Source organism: Dendrobates tinctorius, unplaced genomic scaffold, assembly GCF_039654945.1.
Source record: "Dendrobates tinctorius isolate UK_male_01 unplaced genomic scaffold, ASM3965494v1 ptg000103l, whole genome shotgun sequence".
Lineage (NCBI taxonomy): Eukaryota > Metazoa > Chordata > Amphibia > Anura > Dendrobatidae > Dendrobates > Dendrobates tinctorius.
Genome location: NW_027361771.1, coordinates 20,881,306 through 20,896,801, shown reverse-complemented (window position 1 = coordinate 20,896,801; position 15,496 = coordinate 20,881,306). Strand labels below are relative to the sequence as shown.

The following is a 15,496-nucleotide window of genomic DNA, read 5'->3' as shown; positions in this document are numbered from 1 at the left end:
ACTAATGGGACAGTTTTACGGACGCGGCAATACCAAATATGTGTACTTTTGTTTTTTTTTTATTTTCAAAAAATGAATTTATTAGGGAATATTTTTTTCTTTTTTAATTTATTTAGTGATTTTTTTTTTAAACTATTTTTACACTTTTTTTTTTACATTATTATAATGTCCCAGGAGTGACATCACTGTCATGTAACAGATCGCTGATCTGTCACATCACAGATCGCTGTGACATATCAGCGATCTGTCACAGGCACTGCTGCAGGCTTCCTCATGCCTACGCTCTGATAGAAGACAATAATATGTTGGAGCTGATATAAGAGGTTATCGACAGCCAGTCATCAATTTCAAGAGTCAAATTTAGACTCATATGACAACAGTATTGTTATTGACCCACCGAAGAAAAACACATTAATTCAATAGTCAATGTTCAGACAATAGCCTATGTCTCCTGGGCTACTGAAGATATAATTCTGGCATAACTAAGATTAAATGCTATTTTGTCACACCTGTGTGTCTTGATCATGATGAGATGTGGCATACCCTATGCCACAAATCTTACTCCAGTGTCTGATTGTTCAGGCCAGTCTTGATGAGGAGGCATAGTGGATTCAGATGCACCTGATTCATTAAGAGGTGCACATTTCTTAATTATTCAGGAACGTTTTAAAAGTGGTGGACTGGAGTAAGATTTTTGGTGAGCCGCACAGTGACGCCTGCCCCTTTGATGATGGGCTTGATTCATTAAGAGGTGTTTTCCTGTTAATGAATCTGGCACTTCTGACTCCACCACACTCCCTGATCAAGGCTGACGTGAACAACGCTGGTCTTGATAAATCGGGACCAATGTCTCTATAGCTGCAGTGATCTCCATCATTTTGGCTTGATATGCTCTCTATGAAGCAATTCTTCTATTAAAGACTCTGTTCTCCCCGTGCATGTGTAAGCACATTGCGGGATGCAGTGACAGGAAGCAGAGCAAGGGTTAACAATTTTAACAGTTTTAATTAAACGGGGTTAACTCCTCACAGGGAGATGAATGGTTAAATGAGGGAATAAGCAGTTCAGGCGTAAATAATATGCAGAGCTAATGAGCAAGGGAACGACAATTCTTTTGTACACTTATCGTGTCAGAAGTTTCTCCAACTTTAGATGCTGCTTGAAAGTCAGTAGCGTCGACAACAGCTGGCGTGGTGCGTGTCCAAGAAGGTTCTACTGGTAACGGTGGTCTGTCTTCTGGTGGCAGTGGTCAGTGTCTGGTACCTTCCAACGGGCCCCTAGTCCATATACTGATGTGCCCGTTGAACATCGGCCATGGCACTGTCTGAGCCCGACGTGGCTGACGGATATACCCTGGTGAATCGGGGTGCAGATGGCAGTCCTGCACCCGATCTCTCTCTGGCAGCACGCATGCAGTACTCACTAGCCCGAAACGTTCAACACCTCGCTCTGTGGTGACCAATGGGCACACTGCTTGTCTCTCCTCACAGTCTGTGTCAGCGGTGGCGAGTAAGGTCGAGCACGTGGTGCGCTATATTGATGCTCGAGGGCCGGAGCACTCACATCCCCCTGCTGCACGCTGTCTCTTCCCGTCAATTCTCTCTGTAGGCCACCGGTCTGCTGCAGTCCGTCACAGTGCTGGCGGGTCAGGTGTGGAGCCCGCTGCCTGCCTGCTGATAGCATGCTGATGGCGGGGGCCTCTCTGCAGCTTCATAAGCTTTCTACCTCAGCTTCCGGCTGGGTTCTTTCTCTAAACACGCCCGCTCTTCCTGAGTCATGAGGCCTTTCCGGTCCCCTATTCCTTCCCCCCGGAAACAGGGGATGCAGCCTCAGCATTGGGATGAGCCGGACCCCGCTCAATACAGGTACTTGCAGCCTGGTCTTCCTCCTTACACCTGCAGTTTTAGACATGTTTCCTTTGCTTGTAGGATGATGCACACCATTGCCCATTGCCATCCCTTAGTTTCCTGCATCAGTCCCCCCTAAGGGTGTGTGCACACGTTGCGGTTTCTGCTGCGGATCCGCAGCGGATTTGGCCCTGCGGATCCGCAGCAGAAACTGCTGCGGTGTACAGTACCATTTAAGTCAATGCAAAATGAAAAACGTAGTGCCCACAGTGCGGAATTTTCCACGCAGATTTGCTGTGGTTTTAAATCCACAGCATGTCACTTCTTTGTGCGGATTCCGCAGCGGTTTGGCACCTGCTCCATGACAGGTGTCAAACCGCAGGGGAAAACCACAGGCTAATCCGCAATAAATCCGCAGGATTTGCCTGCGGATTTAGACAAATCTGAGTGGAAAAATCCGCAGCAGAATCCGCAACGTGTGCACACACCCTTACAGAAACTGATATGCTATAATTTTGTGGCAGCTTTTGTATGTCCCCTCAGCTATCAGGATGAGCCTGTCACCCTTTCTGCTGGGAGAGAGAACATGATGCTGTCAGTGGAAGCACTGAATATAGAAGATGCAAAGAGTTTATATCGGTTTGTCACCTGCTGGTTGGGTTTTGTCCAGCGCAGGGTTAAACGATTATAATGGACAATCCTGTACAAAGGCTGCTGTGATTAGTGGATGCCTCCCTATTTTCTGTTAGAGTCCCCTTATGATGAGCACTCAAATTTCTGGAGAATAAAGTGTTTAGTGTACTTTTTTTTATTAAATGGAGACACGTTCAGCTGTGACTAATAGTTTACGTGAGCTGTGTGTTTTGCATGGTGACTATTGAAGGGAATTTGAATAATATAGGATCGGGATGAGTTTTACATACAGACAAGGGAGATATTTTGCATAATACAGAAAGGAAACTGATTTGCTCAGTGGATATGGGATGGAAAGAGATGGTATTTTGCATGGAAAGTGAAATATTAGAGTGTGAAAATATGTACCGTAAGTATTTTTCTACAAGCAGAGGGCAGTAATGAAAATTTTAAAGGGGGTTTCCTGAGTCAGGTATATGTTTTAACAAGGACTTTATCAAATTGTATTCTGCTAAATTCTACTCATTTAGGCCATCGTCACGTAACCGTTTGTTGTGATTTGCATACTTGTGATCACTTGCCAATTAGCTTTTCTTTCTGCTTCTCCCAATGATCCCATGTTCCATAGAAAAAAGCAAGAAGAGAAGCTGGCTGTAAGCTTGCAAATCGCATATCTGGCAAACAGAGTGGTATATTAGCAGTATGTATATTATGCACTGTAAGGGTATGTGCACACGCTGCGGATTCTGCTGCAGTTCCGCAGCGTTTTTGGCCCTGTGGATCCGCAGCAGTTCTGCAGACATGGTACAGTACCATGTTATCCAATGTGATTTCAAAACCGCAGTGCACATGCTGCGATTTTCCGCGCGGTTTTGCTGCGGTTTTAAATTCGCAGCATGTCAATTCTTTCTGTGGATTCCATTGTCCAGGTGTCAAACCGCAGTGGAAAACCGCAGGCAAATCCGCAGATAAACCGCAGGTCACTTTACCTGCGATTTTACCTGTGGATCCGCGCGGAAAAATCCGCAGGTTAATCCGCAGCATGTGCACATAGCCTTAAGATTCTGTATGGTACAGTCAGATAAAGTTCATACACATCATTAGTAGACAGCCCAAAAAGGTAGTGTAACGTGAGTCTGTCAGTGGTCACCTGGTAAATGGCTTTTTTGGACAAGCTTAGTGCACTGATTATCAGATCCCAGTGGTTGCCCTAGCATTCACCCTGTAAAACTTGTATAGGAGTCTGGATTTACATAGGGGCCACTCAGTTAGGCCCAGGGAGTTAGCTGCTAGGACAGAATCAGGAATGCAGTCAAGGAAGAAAATTCAGAAGAAGGAAGTGTGGTCAGGAAATGGGCATAGATCTTTAACCCCTTTGCAACATGCGCCGTACTAGTACTGTGCATGTCGTGTCTACCCCTTTTGATATGGGCTCCGGCAGTGAGCCCACATCTTTCCCGACACATGTCAGCTGTGTTGAACTGCTGACATGTGCCCAGAACAGCCGCAGGTGGAATTGCGATCCACCAGCGGCTATTAACCCGTTAAATGCCATTATCAAACTCTGACAGCGGCATTTAACGTGTGCTTCCGGCCATCGGGCTGGAAATTCGCCCATTGGTGATCCTGTCACGTGATCATGGGTCACCGATGGGTTGTCATGACAACCAGAGGTCTCCTGGAGACCTCTACGGTTGTCACTGCCGGCCTGCCGTCAGCGCCGTCCGGTGGTCGGCGCTCATAGCAAGTGAGGTATTCTTCTACATACAGGTGATCTGATCATCGCCTGTATGTAGCAGAGCCGATCGGGTTATGGCAGCTTCTAGTCTCCCATAGAGACTATTGAAGCATACCAAAAGTTAAAAAAAAAGTTTTAAAAAAAATAAAATAAATAATGGTTTAAATCACCCCCTTTCGCCCTATTCAAAATAAAACAATAAAAAAATCAAACATACACATATTTGATATCGCCGCATTCTGAATCGCCCGATCTATCAATAAAAAAAGGATTAACCTGACCGCTAAATGGCGTAGCGAGAAAAAAAGTTAAAATGCCAGAATTTTAAGGTTTTTTTGGTCACCGCAATATTGCTTTAAAATGTAATAGCGGGCAATCAAAAGATCATATATGCACCAAAATGGTATCAATAAAAATGTCATCTCGGCACACAAAAATTAAGCCCTCATCTAACCCGAGATCACGAATAGTGGAGACGCTACGGGTCTCAGAAAATGGGGCAATTTTTTTTTTTTTTAACAAATTTGGATTTTTTTCCACCACTTAAATAAAAAAATAACTTATACATGTTTGGTGTTTATGAACTCATAATGACCTGGAGAATCATAATGACAGGTCAGTTTTAGCATTTAGTGAACAAGGTAAAAAAATCCAAAAAAACGTTGTGGAATTGCACTTTTTTTTGCGATTTCACCGCACTTGAAATTTTTTCCCCATTTTTGAGTACACGATATGGTAAAACCAATGGTATTGTTCAAAAATATAACTTCACCCGCAAATAACAAGCCCTCACATGGCCATATTGACGGAAAAATAAAAAAGTTATGTCTCTGGGAAAAGTGGAGCGAAAAACAGAAACACAAAAACGAAAAGGGGCTGCTGCACAAAGGGGTTAGAGGGATTCTGTCAGCACAAAATAACTGTTCAATCCAAGTACAGGCGCTCTGTATATCATGGCTGTGAGGACAAATATTTATAGGGCACCTTCCAACCTACTAGTTTTCCCTCCATCTCTCTCCTCCACAGTTTCTCTGATTGACAGCTCAGGCTTGATAGAGCCAGGGAAGAGTGAAGATAAATGGAAACAATGTAGGTGGGAAAGTGTATATAAATGTCTGGCAATGCCATGATGCACCGAGCGCCTGTACTTGGATTTAACAGTTATTCTGTACTTCTGTTTGGATTCATGTTTAAAAAAAAAGATGCAAAAAAATAAGTCACTATTAGAACCTTTTTAGTCCAGAAAAAAGTGCATAAACAATGATATATCAGGTCCTAGGTGTATGTTGTCCATGTCACAACTGATCCATGCAACTAAGCAAGCCTCCTTTTCTGGCAAACTATTTACCAAGCTGACGTCTGTCTTATGTACTGATTTAAATGGGTTTTATACATACATGGGTAGGTTCGTGGAAACTCTACAAATCCTCATAAAAAATGTTGAGTTTCTACTCCAAAAAGTTAGCAAAAAGACTCCGTCTACACATATCTGCATCGTATTTGAAAGACTCTTCAGAAAAAGTTGGTGGTGTTTTTCTTGAAGTGTCATCCTTTCCATAGTTTTTCTTTCGACATTTTTTATATTATATGTATAACATAGTAGCAGCTTCCAAATACTGTAGAAGCCCCCTGATGAATGGTCAAGTCACTTTTTTAGTTGCTTCATAGCTTTTGAAGACTGCAGCGCTTAAAAAAAGTTACAACAGACAGAACATATGCACAGCAAGTCTTTTTTACATTATTTAAGGTGGGTGCACATACCCTTATGGTTTCTTTTGGTTTTATATGCTACACCTGGTTCTAGCTTTAAAAACTGCATGCAATACCTGAACAAACCCTGCATATGAAGTACCACCCAACAGGGAGGCCCTTTTCTTCTAAATATAAGAAAATCTTTCTATATACCAATAAAAAGCAGAGATGTTGAAAATGTAAGAAATTGAAACCCAAAGCCTATTCTAAGTATGATGAAACATTGAACAACTTTCCAATGTACTCTGTTTTTACAAGATCCAGAGACCATGGACTCCAGATGTGATTACATTTTAGGAAAACACTTGCATATGAATGCGTCTGTTTATTCTATTTTTTTTTCTTAATACATCATTGCGCACCACTGATTATGTTGGAGCAGAGGAAGAGTCTCACAATTTATACAGTCTAGAAGAGTCTCACAATTTATTACAGCATACCAAATAGACTTTAAACGGTCACTTTTTTATTTTTTAGGCCTCTTTCCAGAAACATAAGATACGTTTCTGAGATTTGTCTACAGTTTGGTTCAACTATTTTACTCTTATTTTGAATAAGAGACACATCCCCGATAATTTTATTTCTTCTTCCTTCGTCATCGCTGCTTAGAAGAATTCACAGCTGGCCCAATAAGAAATGGTTATCCAGATTGTTTCCTTCAGGGTTACTTATTTAATGTGGACTCAAACTGAGAAATTTTTGCCAATTTTTTTGAAAAAAAAAAATGCAGCTTAAAACAATTGGGTCTATTTAGAAGTTTATTGTACCATTGCCTTTTTTTTTGGAGGGAGTGGAAAAAGTGATAGGAAATGACAAATTTATTGACATTTATCATTAAGCCTAATATTAAGAATAGTTCTGAAAAATAAGTTTTCTCAGTTCCTTTTGTCTAGGAATAATTAAAAAAGATAAAAGATTCTAAAGTGTATAATATATTTAAATATAGAAATAATGTTATAATTACTATTTGGAGCAGCAATTGGACAATCGTAATGTCACACAGTGCAGGAAATCAAAGAGTTGGTAAGGAAACATCTGACTTGCCAAGCAAGGTCTGATTTTCTCCATGCTGATTCTATTCTTGCTATAGTATAATTCATTTATTTTTTATCAATTATCAAAATGCAAAGCGAATAAACAATAAAGAGATCAAATTAATACTTGGTGTGACCAGTGACCACTCTTTACCTTCAAAACAGAACCAGTTCCTCTAGGTACACGTTTTTGAAGGAACTCAGCAGGGAGGTTGTTCCAAACATCTTTGAGAACTAACCACAGATCCTTTTTATAAGGTTGTACAAAATCCTTCTGTCTCTTCAGATAATGTTATACAGACTTGATGTTGAGGTCATAGCTCTTTGGGGGTCATACATTTGTGGCCAAAAGTATTGACACCCCTGCAATTCTGTCAGATAATACTCAGTTTCTTCCTGAAAATGATTGCAAACACAAATTCTTTGTTATTATTATCTTCATTTAATTTGTCTTAAATGAAAAAACGCAAAAAGAATTGTCCTAAAGCCAAATTGGATATAATTCCACACCAAACATAAAAAAGAGGCTGGACAAAAGTATTGGCACTGTTCGAAAAATCATGTGATGCTTCTCTAATTTGTGTAATTAACAGCACCTGTAACTTACCTGTGGCACCTAACAGGTGTTGGCAATAACTAAATCACACTTGCAGCTAGTTGACATGGATTAAAGTTGACTCATCCTCTGTCCTGTGTCCTTGTGTGTACCACATTGAGCATGGAGAAAAGAAAGAAGACCAACGAACTGTCTGAGGACTTGAGAAACCAAATTGTGAGGAAGCATGAGCAATCTCAAGGCTACAAGTCTGTAACGTCTGTCCGCGGATCTGGACTGCAGTAGAGACAGCACCCCAAGAAACCCCGAGACCCTTAACCCCTATACAGGGATCTGGAATTGTAGCAAGGCCCAGGAGGTGGCTGTCTAGAAGCAGTGCGCCAGAGCAGGCCGGTCGCCAATAGGGAAGAAGGCAGGGAGCCACAAGCGTAGTCAGAAACCGGGCGAGCAGCGGAGGTACAGAAACGGCAGGCAGAGGGAGAGTCGAGAGTCCAGGCCAAGGTCACAAAACGGGAGGGCAGTAACGGTGCAAAAACGGCAGGCAGTAGCAGAGTCGAATACCAGGCAAAGGTCACAAACCGGGAGAATAGCAGAGGTACAAAATCATCAGGAAGTAGAGAGGTCAGAAATCCAGGCTGAGGTCAGAGTCAAACAATAGTAATTCACACAGTAGCACTTAGGGGAACCAAGAATATATCCGGCAGCTTGCAAGACCAGTCCCAAAGTATTTGAGGGATCAGGTCATCCCTCACAGGTTCCCGGACTGCTGATGTCATCAGGACCGCCCCCAGAACCAGGCCAGATGGCAATGCACCAACTCCTCCACGACCGACTGAGGAGCGGAGCCTGCGTCCATCAGATGCCTGCGCAGGAGCCCCTTCTCTGTCGCTGCCATCACTCGGGGCCGAACCACGGCGCCTCCCAGTGGCCGAGGCAGGAACAGCAGGCCCCGAGACTGACGGCGATGTGACGGTCTGGCGCCTCCTGGTAGCCGAGGCCGGGACAACAGGCCCCGAATCTGACGGCGACATGACAGTCCGGCGCCTCCTGGTGACCGAGGCCGGAACAGCAGGCCCGGAGTCTGACGGCGACGTGACAAAGTCCATCTCCAAAGACCTGAATGTTCCTGTGTCTGCCGTGCGCAGTGTCATCAAGAAGTTTAAAGCCCATGGCACTGTGGCTAACCTCCCTAGATGTGGACGGAAAAGAAAAATTAACAAGAGATTTCAGTGCAAGATTGTGCGGATGTTGGATAAAGAACCTCGACTAACATCCAAACAAGTTCACGCTGCCCTGCAGTCCGAGGGAACAACAGTGTCAACCCGTACTATCCATCGGCATCTGAATGAAAAGGGACTGTATGGTAGGAGACCCAGGAAGACCCCACTTCTTACCCCGAGACATAAAAAAAGCCAGGCTGGAGTTTGCCAAAACTTACCTGAAAAAGCCTAAAATGTTTTGGAAGAATGTTCTCTGGTCAGATGAGACAAAAGTAGATCTTTTTGGGCAAAGGCATCAACATAGAGTTTACAGGAGAAAAAAAGAGGCATTCAAAGAAAAGAACACGGTCCCTACAGTCAAACATGGCGGAGGTTCCCTGATGTTTTGGGGTTGCTTTGCTGCCTCTGGCACTGGACTGCTTGACCGTGTGCATGGCATTATGAAGTCTGAAGACTACCAACAAATTCTGCAGCATAATGTAGGGCCCAGTGTGAGAAAGCTGGGTCTCCCTCAGAGGTCATGGGTCTTCCAGCAGGACAATGACCCAAAACACACTTCAAAAAGCACTAGAAAATGGTTTGAGAGAAAGCACTGGAGACTTCTAAGGTGGCCAGCAAAGAGTCCAGACCTGAATCCCATAGAACACCTGTGGAGAGATCTAAAAATGGCAGTTTGGAGAAGGCACCCTTCTAATATCAGGGACCTGGAGCAGTTTGCCAAAGAAGAATGGTCTAAAATTCCAGCAGAGCATTGTAAGAAACTCATTGATGGTTACCGGAAGCGGTTGGTCGCAGTTATTTTGGCTAAAGGTTGTGCAACCAAGTATTAGGCTGAGGGTGGCAATACTTTTGTCTGGCCCATTTTTGGAGTTTGTGTGAAATGATCAATGTTTTGCTTTTTGCTTCATTCTTTTTTGTGCTTTTTCATTTAAGACAAATTAAATGAAGATAATAATACCAAAGAATTTGTGTTTGCAATCATATTCAGGAAGAAACTGAGTATTATCTGACAGAATTGCAGGGGTGTCAATACTTTTGGCCACAACTGTATAATCACTTCCAGGACTCCTTATTCTTCTTCACACTGAAGATTGTTCTTAATGACATTTGATGTATCTTTGGGGTTATTGTCCTGCTGCAGAATTAATTTTGGCCAATCAGATGCCACACTGATGGTATTTCATGATGGATGAGTATCGGCCTGTATTTCTCATTATGGAGGACACCATTAATCCCCCCATTCCTATATTTTTGTGTATGGTTGCGTCCCTTTTCATTGTTTGCATGTCAAAATTATTTTATTTTTACTACAACTCTTACATGAAGACCACTTTTGGCCAAGAAAAATATTCAGAATTGAGAGTCCTCAGTGGCTGATACCTTTTAATGGCTAACTGAAAAGATGGTAACACATTGCAAGGTTTCCAGACTACTCAGGTCTCTTCATCAGGCATTGACTAATACAAAATCTGAAGAATCACATATGTATACACAACACAGCACAGAAAAAATGCAATAGATAAGACAAGTGACACGAAGCAGAACTATCATTGTGGGAGAGGGAGAAACATAAATATTGGACCAGTTCATAGATAAGGAGTCTGGATGTTTTATTGTCCTCTGATTGGGGTCTCCTAATGTGTTGTGATGCCCCCACAAGGTCTTAGGAGCAAATTCCTTAATTGATGTAAAAATACATAAATCCATGCGACACATTCATTCCAGCATTGAAAGTGTCAAAGGTCATCATGAGCTTGAACTCCCAGACTCTTCTCTCTCTCTCTGGGATGTGAAGCTACTTTTCAATACCAGTAATGAAAAGTAACTTCACATCCCAGAGAGAGAGAAGAGTTTGGGAGTTCAAGCTCATGATGACCTGTCAATGCCTGATGAAGAGACCTGAGTAGTCTCGAAAGCTTGCAATGTGTTACCATCTTTTCAGTTAACCATTAAACCATTAAAAGGTATCAACCACTGAGGACTCTCATTTCTGAATATTTTTCTATCTACTGGCTAACACGGTACAAAGACATACATCTTTCCTGTATCACTTTTGGCCAGACGTTTTTGAACTGTAAAGGAGAGTACATTGGTCCCCCTGGTTGACCCCAGTTTTAAGCTGATGGCACTGCTGAATATTCTACAATTTGTAAGGGATATAAGCATGATGTGTCATTTATCTACTGTACTGTTTCCTGCATCTATAGTCCTTACAGTTACTTAATTCTTGGTGCTTTATCAAATGAATTTGAACAGCACATCTGAACACAGTGTAAACAACAAATCTTGAAACCCCAGTGTGCTTTTAAATCTTTACCTGGGAGAGATCTTGCTGATGCTGTATAACTACATCGTGTCTTTTTGCTGTGCTCAACACTATGAAGCTGTCATCAATAAATCCCTTAAATTTGGCACAACAGTAACATCACCTAGAACTGGAAGTACTTCAAAAATTGATGAACAGACAAGAAGAAAATTTGTCCAAAGAGGCTTCCAATAGGCCTACAGTAACAGTAAATTAGCTGATGGAATTTCTGGCAAGTAGTAGTTTTGTATTGCATGTGACTTCAATGTCCCCATGTTCTTCATGTGTCTGGCCTGTGGGGTAGGGTGGTAAGACGTAAGGCCTTTATTACAAAGAAAAATATCCAAGCCCGGCTATGTGCTGTTCTGCCAAAACCTACGTCAACTCTGTTAAAACCATGTGGGAAATGTGTATGTGTGTAGATATATACAGCTCTGGCAAAAATTAAGAGACCACCACATCAAAACCCTGTCATGGTCAGCCCATTCTCCAGATCTGAACCCCACTGAAAACCTCTGGAATGTAATCAAGAGAATGATGGATAGTCACAAGCCATCAAACAAAGAACTGCTTAAATTTTTGCGCCAGAAGCAGTGTGAAAGACTGGTGGCAAGGATGCCAAGTCGCTGTTTTTAAAAATCAAATGGTTATTCCACAAAATATTGATTTTTGAACTCTTCCTGAGTTAAAACTTTAGTATTGTTGTTTCTAAATGATTATGAACTTGTTTTCTTTGTATTATTTGAGGTCTTAAAGCACCGTTTATTTTTATTTTGACCATTTTTCTTTGTCAGAAAAAAATACAAAATTTATTGTTTGGAAATTTGGAGACATGTTGTCAGACGTTTATAGACTAAAAGAACAATTTACATTTTACTCAAAAATATACCTATAAAGAGAAAACTCAGGCAAACTGGATATTTAAAAGTGGTCTCTTAATTTTTGCTAGAGCTGTATATATATTGTGAGACAGTGACCAGTGTTACCTGTAGGGGTCTCTGTTTATTCTCCCCAGGATGTGCATGGAGGCATAGGAAGGCCATAGGAGTGCATGGCAGTAACGGGTGTAGCTGTGAGTGCAACGCAGACTGGAAATAATAAAAGTAAGTGTTAGGCCACATGCACACATTCAGTATTTGGTGAATTTTTTTACCCCAGTATTTGTAAGCCAAAACCAGGAGTGGAACAGTCAGAGGAAAAGCATAATAGAAACATTTGCACCGCTTCTGCATTTTTCACCCACTCCTGGTTTTGGCTTACAAATACGTAGGTAAAAAATTCAACAAATACTGAATGTGTGCATATGGCCTTATTCTTAAACATGCTTATGGTCCAAGACAGATGTAGGGAAAACCGGCTCTGGAATGGGTGTTTTGAAACTGACTGCAGTATGTCAGTGGTGCAGTCCGTTTCATTTCCAGTCCAGGTTTTCCATGAGGCAGGAGGCCACAGGTTCTTTTGTTAAAAGCCCTGCAGGAAAGGGTATGGGTGTGTTAGGTTCGGTGTTAGAGTCAGTATCAGTGTGGTGTATGCTAGAGAGCAGAGTAATTGGCTCTGCAGAGCTCGTGTGTGAGGAACACAAACAAACGGAGCCAAGCAGCTGGGAAAGCTGGGACGCCTGGCACCCACAGCGTACACAGCGGTGCAGTCAGCCAAGGTAACTGGTCACAGGAGGACTGTTTTGGGCCCGGCAGCGATACGGAGGATACTGTGTATTATGTAGTGCTGTGAATTGGACTTTAATGATGTGCAATTGTGTGAACTGGACTTTAATGCTGTGAAATGAACACATTAAAGAGATGTTTTGTTTTGAACTTGCTTGGGTCACTGCCTCATCACTGCACTGCGTGGACACCGCTGCATTATAATATCCACAGACATACAATAAAATATGTCTACGCAATCATGTAATCATCTGGTATGCTTTTCTCAGTGGATTGTTTTATTCTAGACTTCAGTGTGAATGGAGCATTTCCATAGTTTCATGATCTTTCTCATATCTATGCATAGCTCCCAACCGTCCCGATTCGGTACAGTCCCGTTTTTGACAACCACCACCCGCGTCCCGCCCGGGAAGCTATATTTCCCGCATTGCACTGAGCCGCCACGCCCCCCATGCACTGACCCATCCTCGCCATCCTAGAGAGATCCACCGCAGCCTGCAATGATGTGACTGGGCTGTGTGTTCTGTGCGCACAGGACCTGTGATGAGGTCACAGGAGGGGAGGAGTCAGGGGTCACATGATCAGGGGCATCCGTGTCTGCAGAACTCTGCTGTGCTGGTTGTCATGGTGCTGGATGAGGTGAAGTTTTTGTGTGGGGTCAGGAGGGGTTTAAAGGGTGGATGGAACAGAGCCGTATGTGTATGCAGCAGAGCTGTGTGTGTATGGAGCGGAGCCGCGTGTGTATGGAGCGGAGTCGTGTATGTACAAGACGTATGGAGCGGAGCCGCGTGTGTATGAGGCGTACTGAGCGGAGTCGCGTGTGTATGAGGCGTATGGAGCGGAGCCGCGTGTGTTTGAGGTGTACGGAATGGAGCCCTGTGTGTACAAAGTGTACGGAGCTGAGCCGTGTGTTTACGGAGCTGAGCAGAGCCATGTGTGTACGAGGCGTGCGGAGCGGAGCTGCGTGTGTACGAGGTGCATGGAATGGAGCCCTGTGTGTACAAAGTGTACGGAGCTGAGCCGTGTGTTTACGGAGATGAGCAGAGCCATGTGTGTACGAGGCGTGTGGAGCGGAGCTGCGTGTGTACGAGGTGCACGGAATGGAGCCCTGTGTGTACAAAGTGTACAGAGCTGAGCCGTGTGTTTACGGAGCTGAGCAGAGCCATGTGTGTACGAGGTGTATGGAGCAGAGCCGTGTGTGTATGAGGTGTACGGAATGGATCCCTGTGTGTACAAAGTGTACGGAGCTGAGCCGTATGTTTGCGGAGCTGAGCAGAGCCATGTGTGTACGAGGTGTATGGAATGGAGCCCTGTGTGTACAAAGTGAACGGAGCTGAGTCGTGTGTTTACGGAGCTGAGCAGAGCCGTGCGTGTACGAGATGTACGGAGCGGACCATGTGTACGAGGTGTATGAAGCGGAGCCGTGTGTGTACGAGGTGTACGGAACGGAGCCCTGTGTATACGATGTGTACGGAATGGAGCCCTGTGTGTGCTGAGCCGTGTGTTTACGGAGCTGAGCAGAGCCGCGTGTGTACGGAGCGGAGCCGCGTGTCTACGAGGCATACAAAGCGGAACCGTGTGTGTATGAGGTGTGCGGAACGTGCGTGTACAAGGTGTATGTGGGGAGCATTCATACCTCCCAACCATTCCGGGTCCAGCAGGTCAGTCCCGATTTTGAGACTGCCCCGGCCGGGAGGTTACTTTTCCTGCGGACACAGGAGTACACGGCGGAGCCCCAAGGAGCACTTTAAAATTCGCATATGACGTTCCACCGGAAGTGATGTGCTGGAAGCTGACCGGAAATGAGATAATTTCAGGAGGAGATTGTGACGGAACTATGGAGGCACTTCAGGAAATGCTTCAGCTCCATCTCCGTGTCCTCCTCCGACAGCGTTGGCAGTGGGATTGCCTTGGATTCGGGGATGCCGGCCATGTGAGCGGATCATGATATTTCCTGCATCAGGATGCTCAGGTGGGCACTACAATGTGAGCCAGACTGCTATAGTATCTTTATAGAATCTTTATCTCTCTCTCTGTTTCTTTCTCTCTCTCTTCTTTTTTCCCCTCTTCATTTCTCTCTCTCTGTTCTTTCTTTCGCTCTGTTCTTTCTTTCTTCCCCTCTTTCTTTCTCTCTCTAATCTTTATTTCTTTCTCTCTCTGTTCTTCCTGTTCACAATGATGTCATATCTATTAATTTCAGAACAATGTCTCTGATTAATGGTGTTGAGAGAATGCTGTCCCTCCTTCCAGTACACAATTGATGATTGTAAAAACACTATGACAAAACAAAATACCAGCTACAATAAAAAGAAGAATGTCTGGTGATATTGTAGTGGTATTGACTCACTGAATCCCACTGTTCTGGTCATTGTGAGATCTATAGAAAAGAACTTGCATTTTCTTCTGAAGTCATTGTGATACTCGCTATTCACTCAGTACAATGAAATGTATTCAGAATGTTTTATGACTAAAGTACTGTAGAAACTAAGAACATTATTGTAGAGTATCCATGGTGGTCAATTTTAATAGTGACTGAATGAATGAGATGTGTGCTGATTGCATATTGTGGGCTTTCACATTCAGGTGTCTGTGCTTTTTTTTGTAAGCCAAAAAAATGGAAACCTGAGTTAAGAGATGAAGAGTGAATATTTTAAGTAATCTAGATTTGTATCCTCAGCTTCATGTGAAAGTCCATTTTTGGTTGAAATACTTTGCGTCTACTTTGCAGCAATGGTTGAGTGGCAGCA

At 43.4% G+C, this 15,496-nt stretch overlaps 1 protein-coding gene across 3 annotated transcripts in view; it reads left to right on the top strand.

Moving 5' to 3' along the window:
* The window catches only part of NOTUM (notum, palmitoleoyl-protein carboxylesterase), a 149,912-nt gene that overhangs the window by 22,770 nt on the left and 111,646 nt on the right, over nucleotides 1–15,496 (top strand). Inside the window, exon 1 of one of the 3 annotated variants that reach the window (XM_073588116.1) lies at nucleotides 992–1,193. The exons of 1 other annotated variant lie outside the window; for it this stretch is intronic. In XM_073588116.1, the coding sequence (XP_073444217.1) occupies nucleotides 1,091–1,193 (103 nt within the window). In that variant the 5' untranslated portion in view covers nucleotides 992–1,090. Of the gene's footprint in view, nucleotides 1–991; nucleotides 1,866–15,496 lie in introns of those variants that run through there. One more of the 3 variants, XM_073588117.1, reaches the window with a different exon arrangement.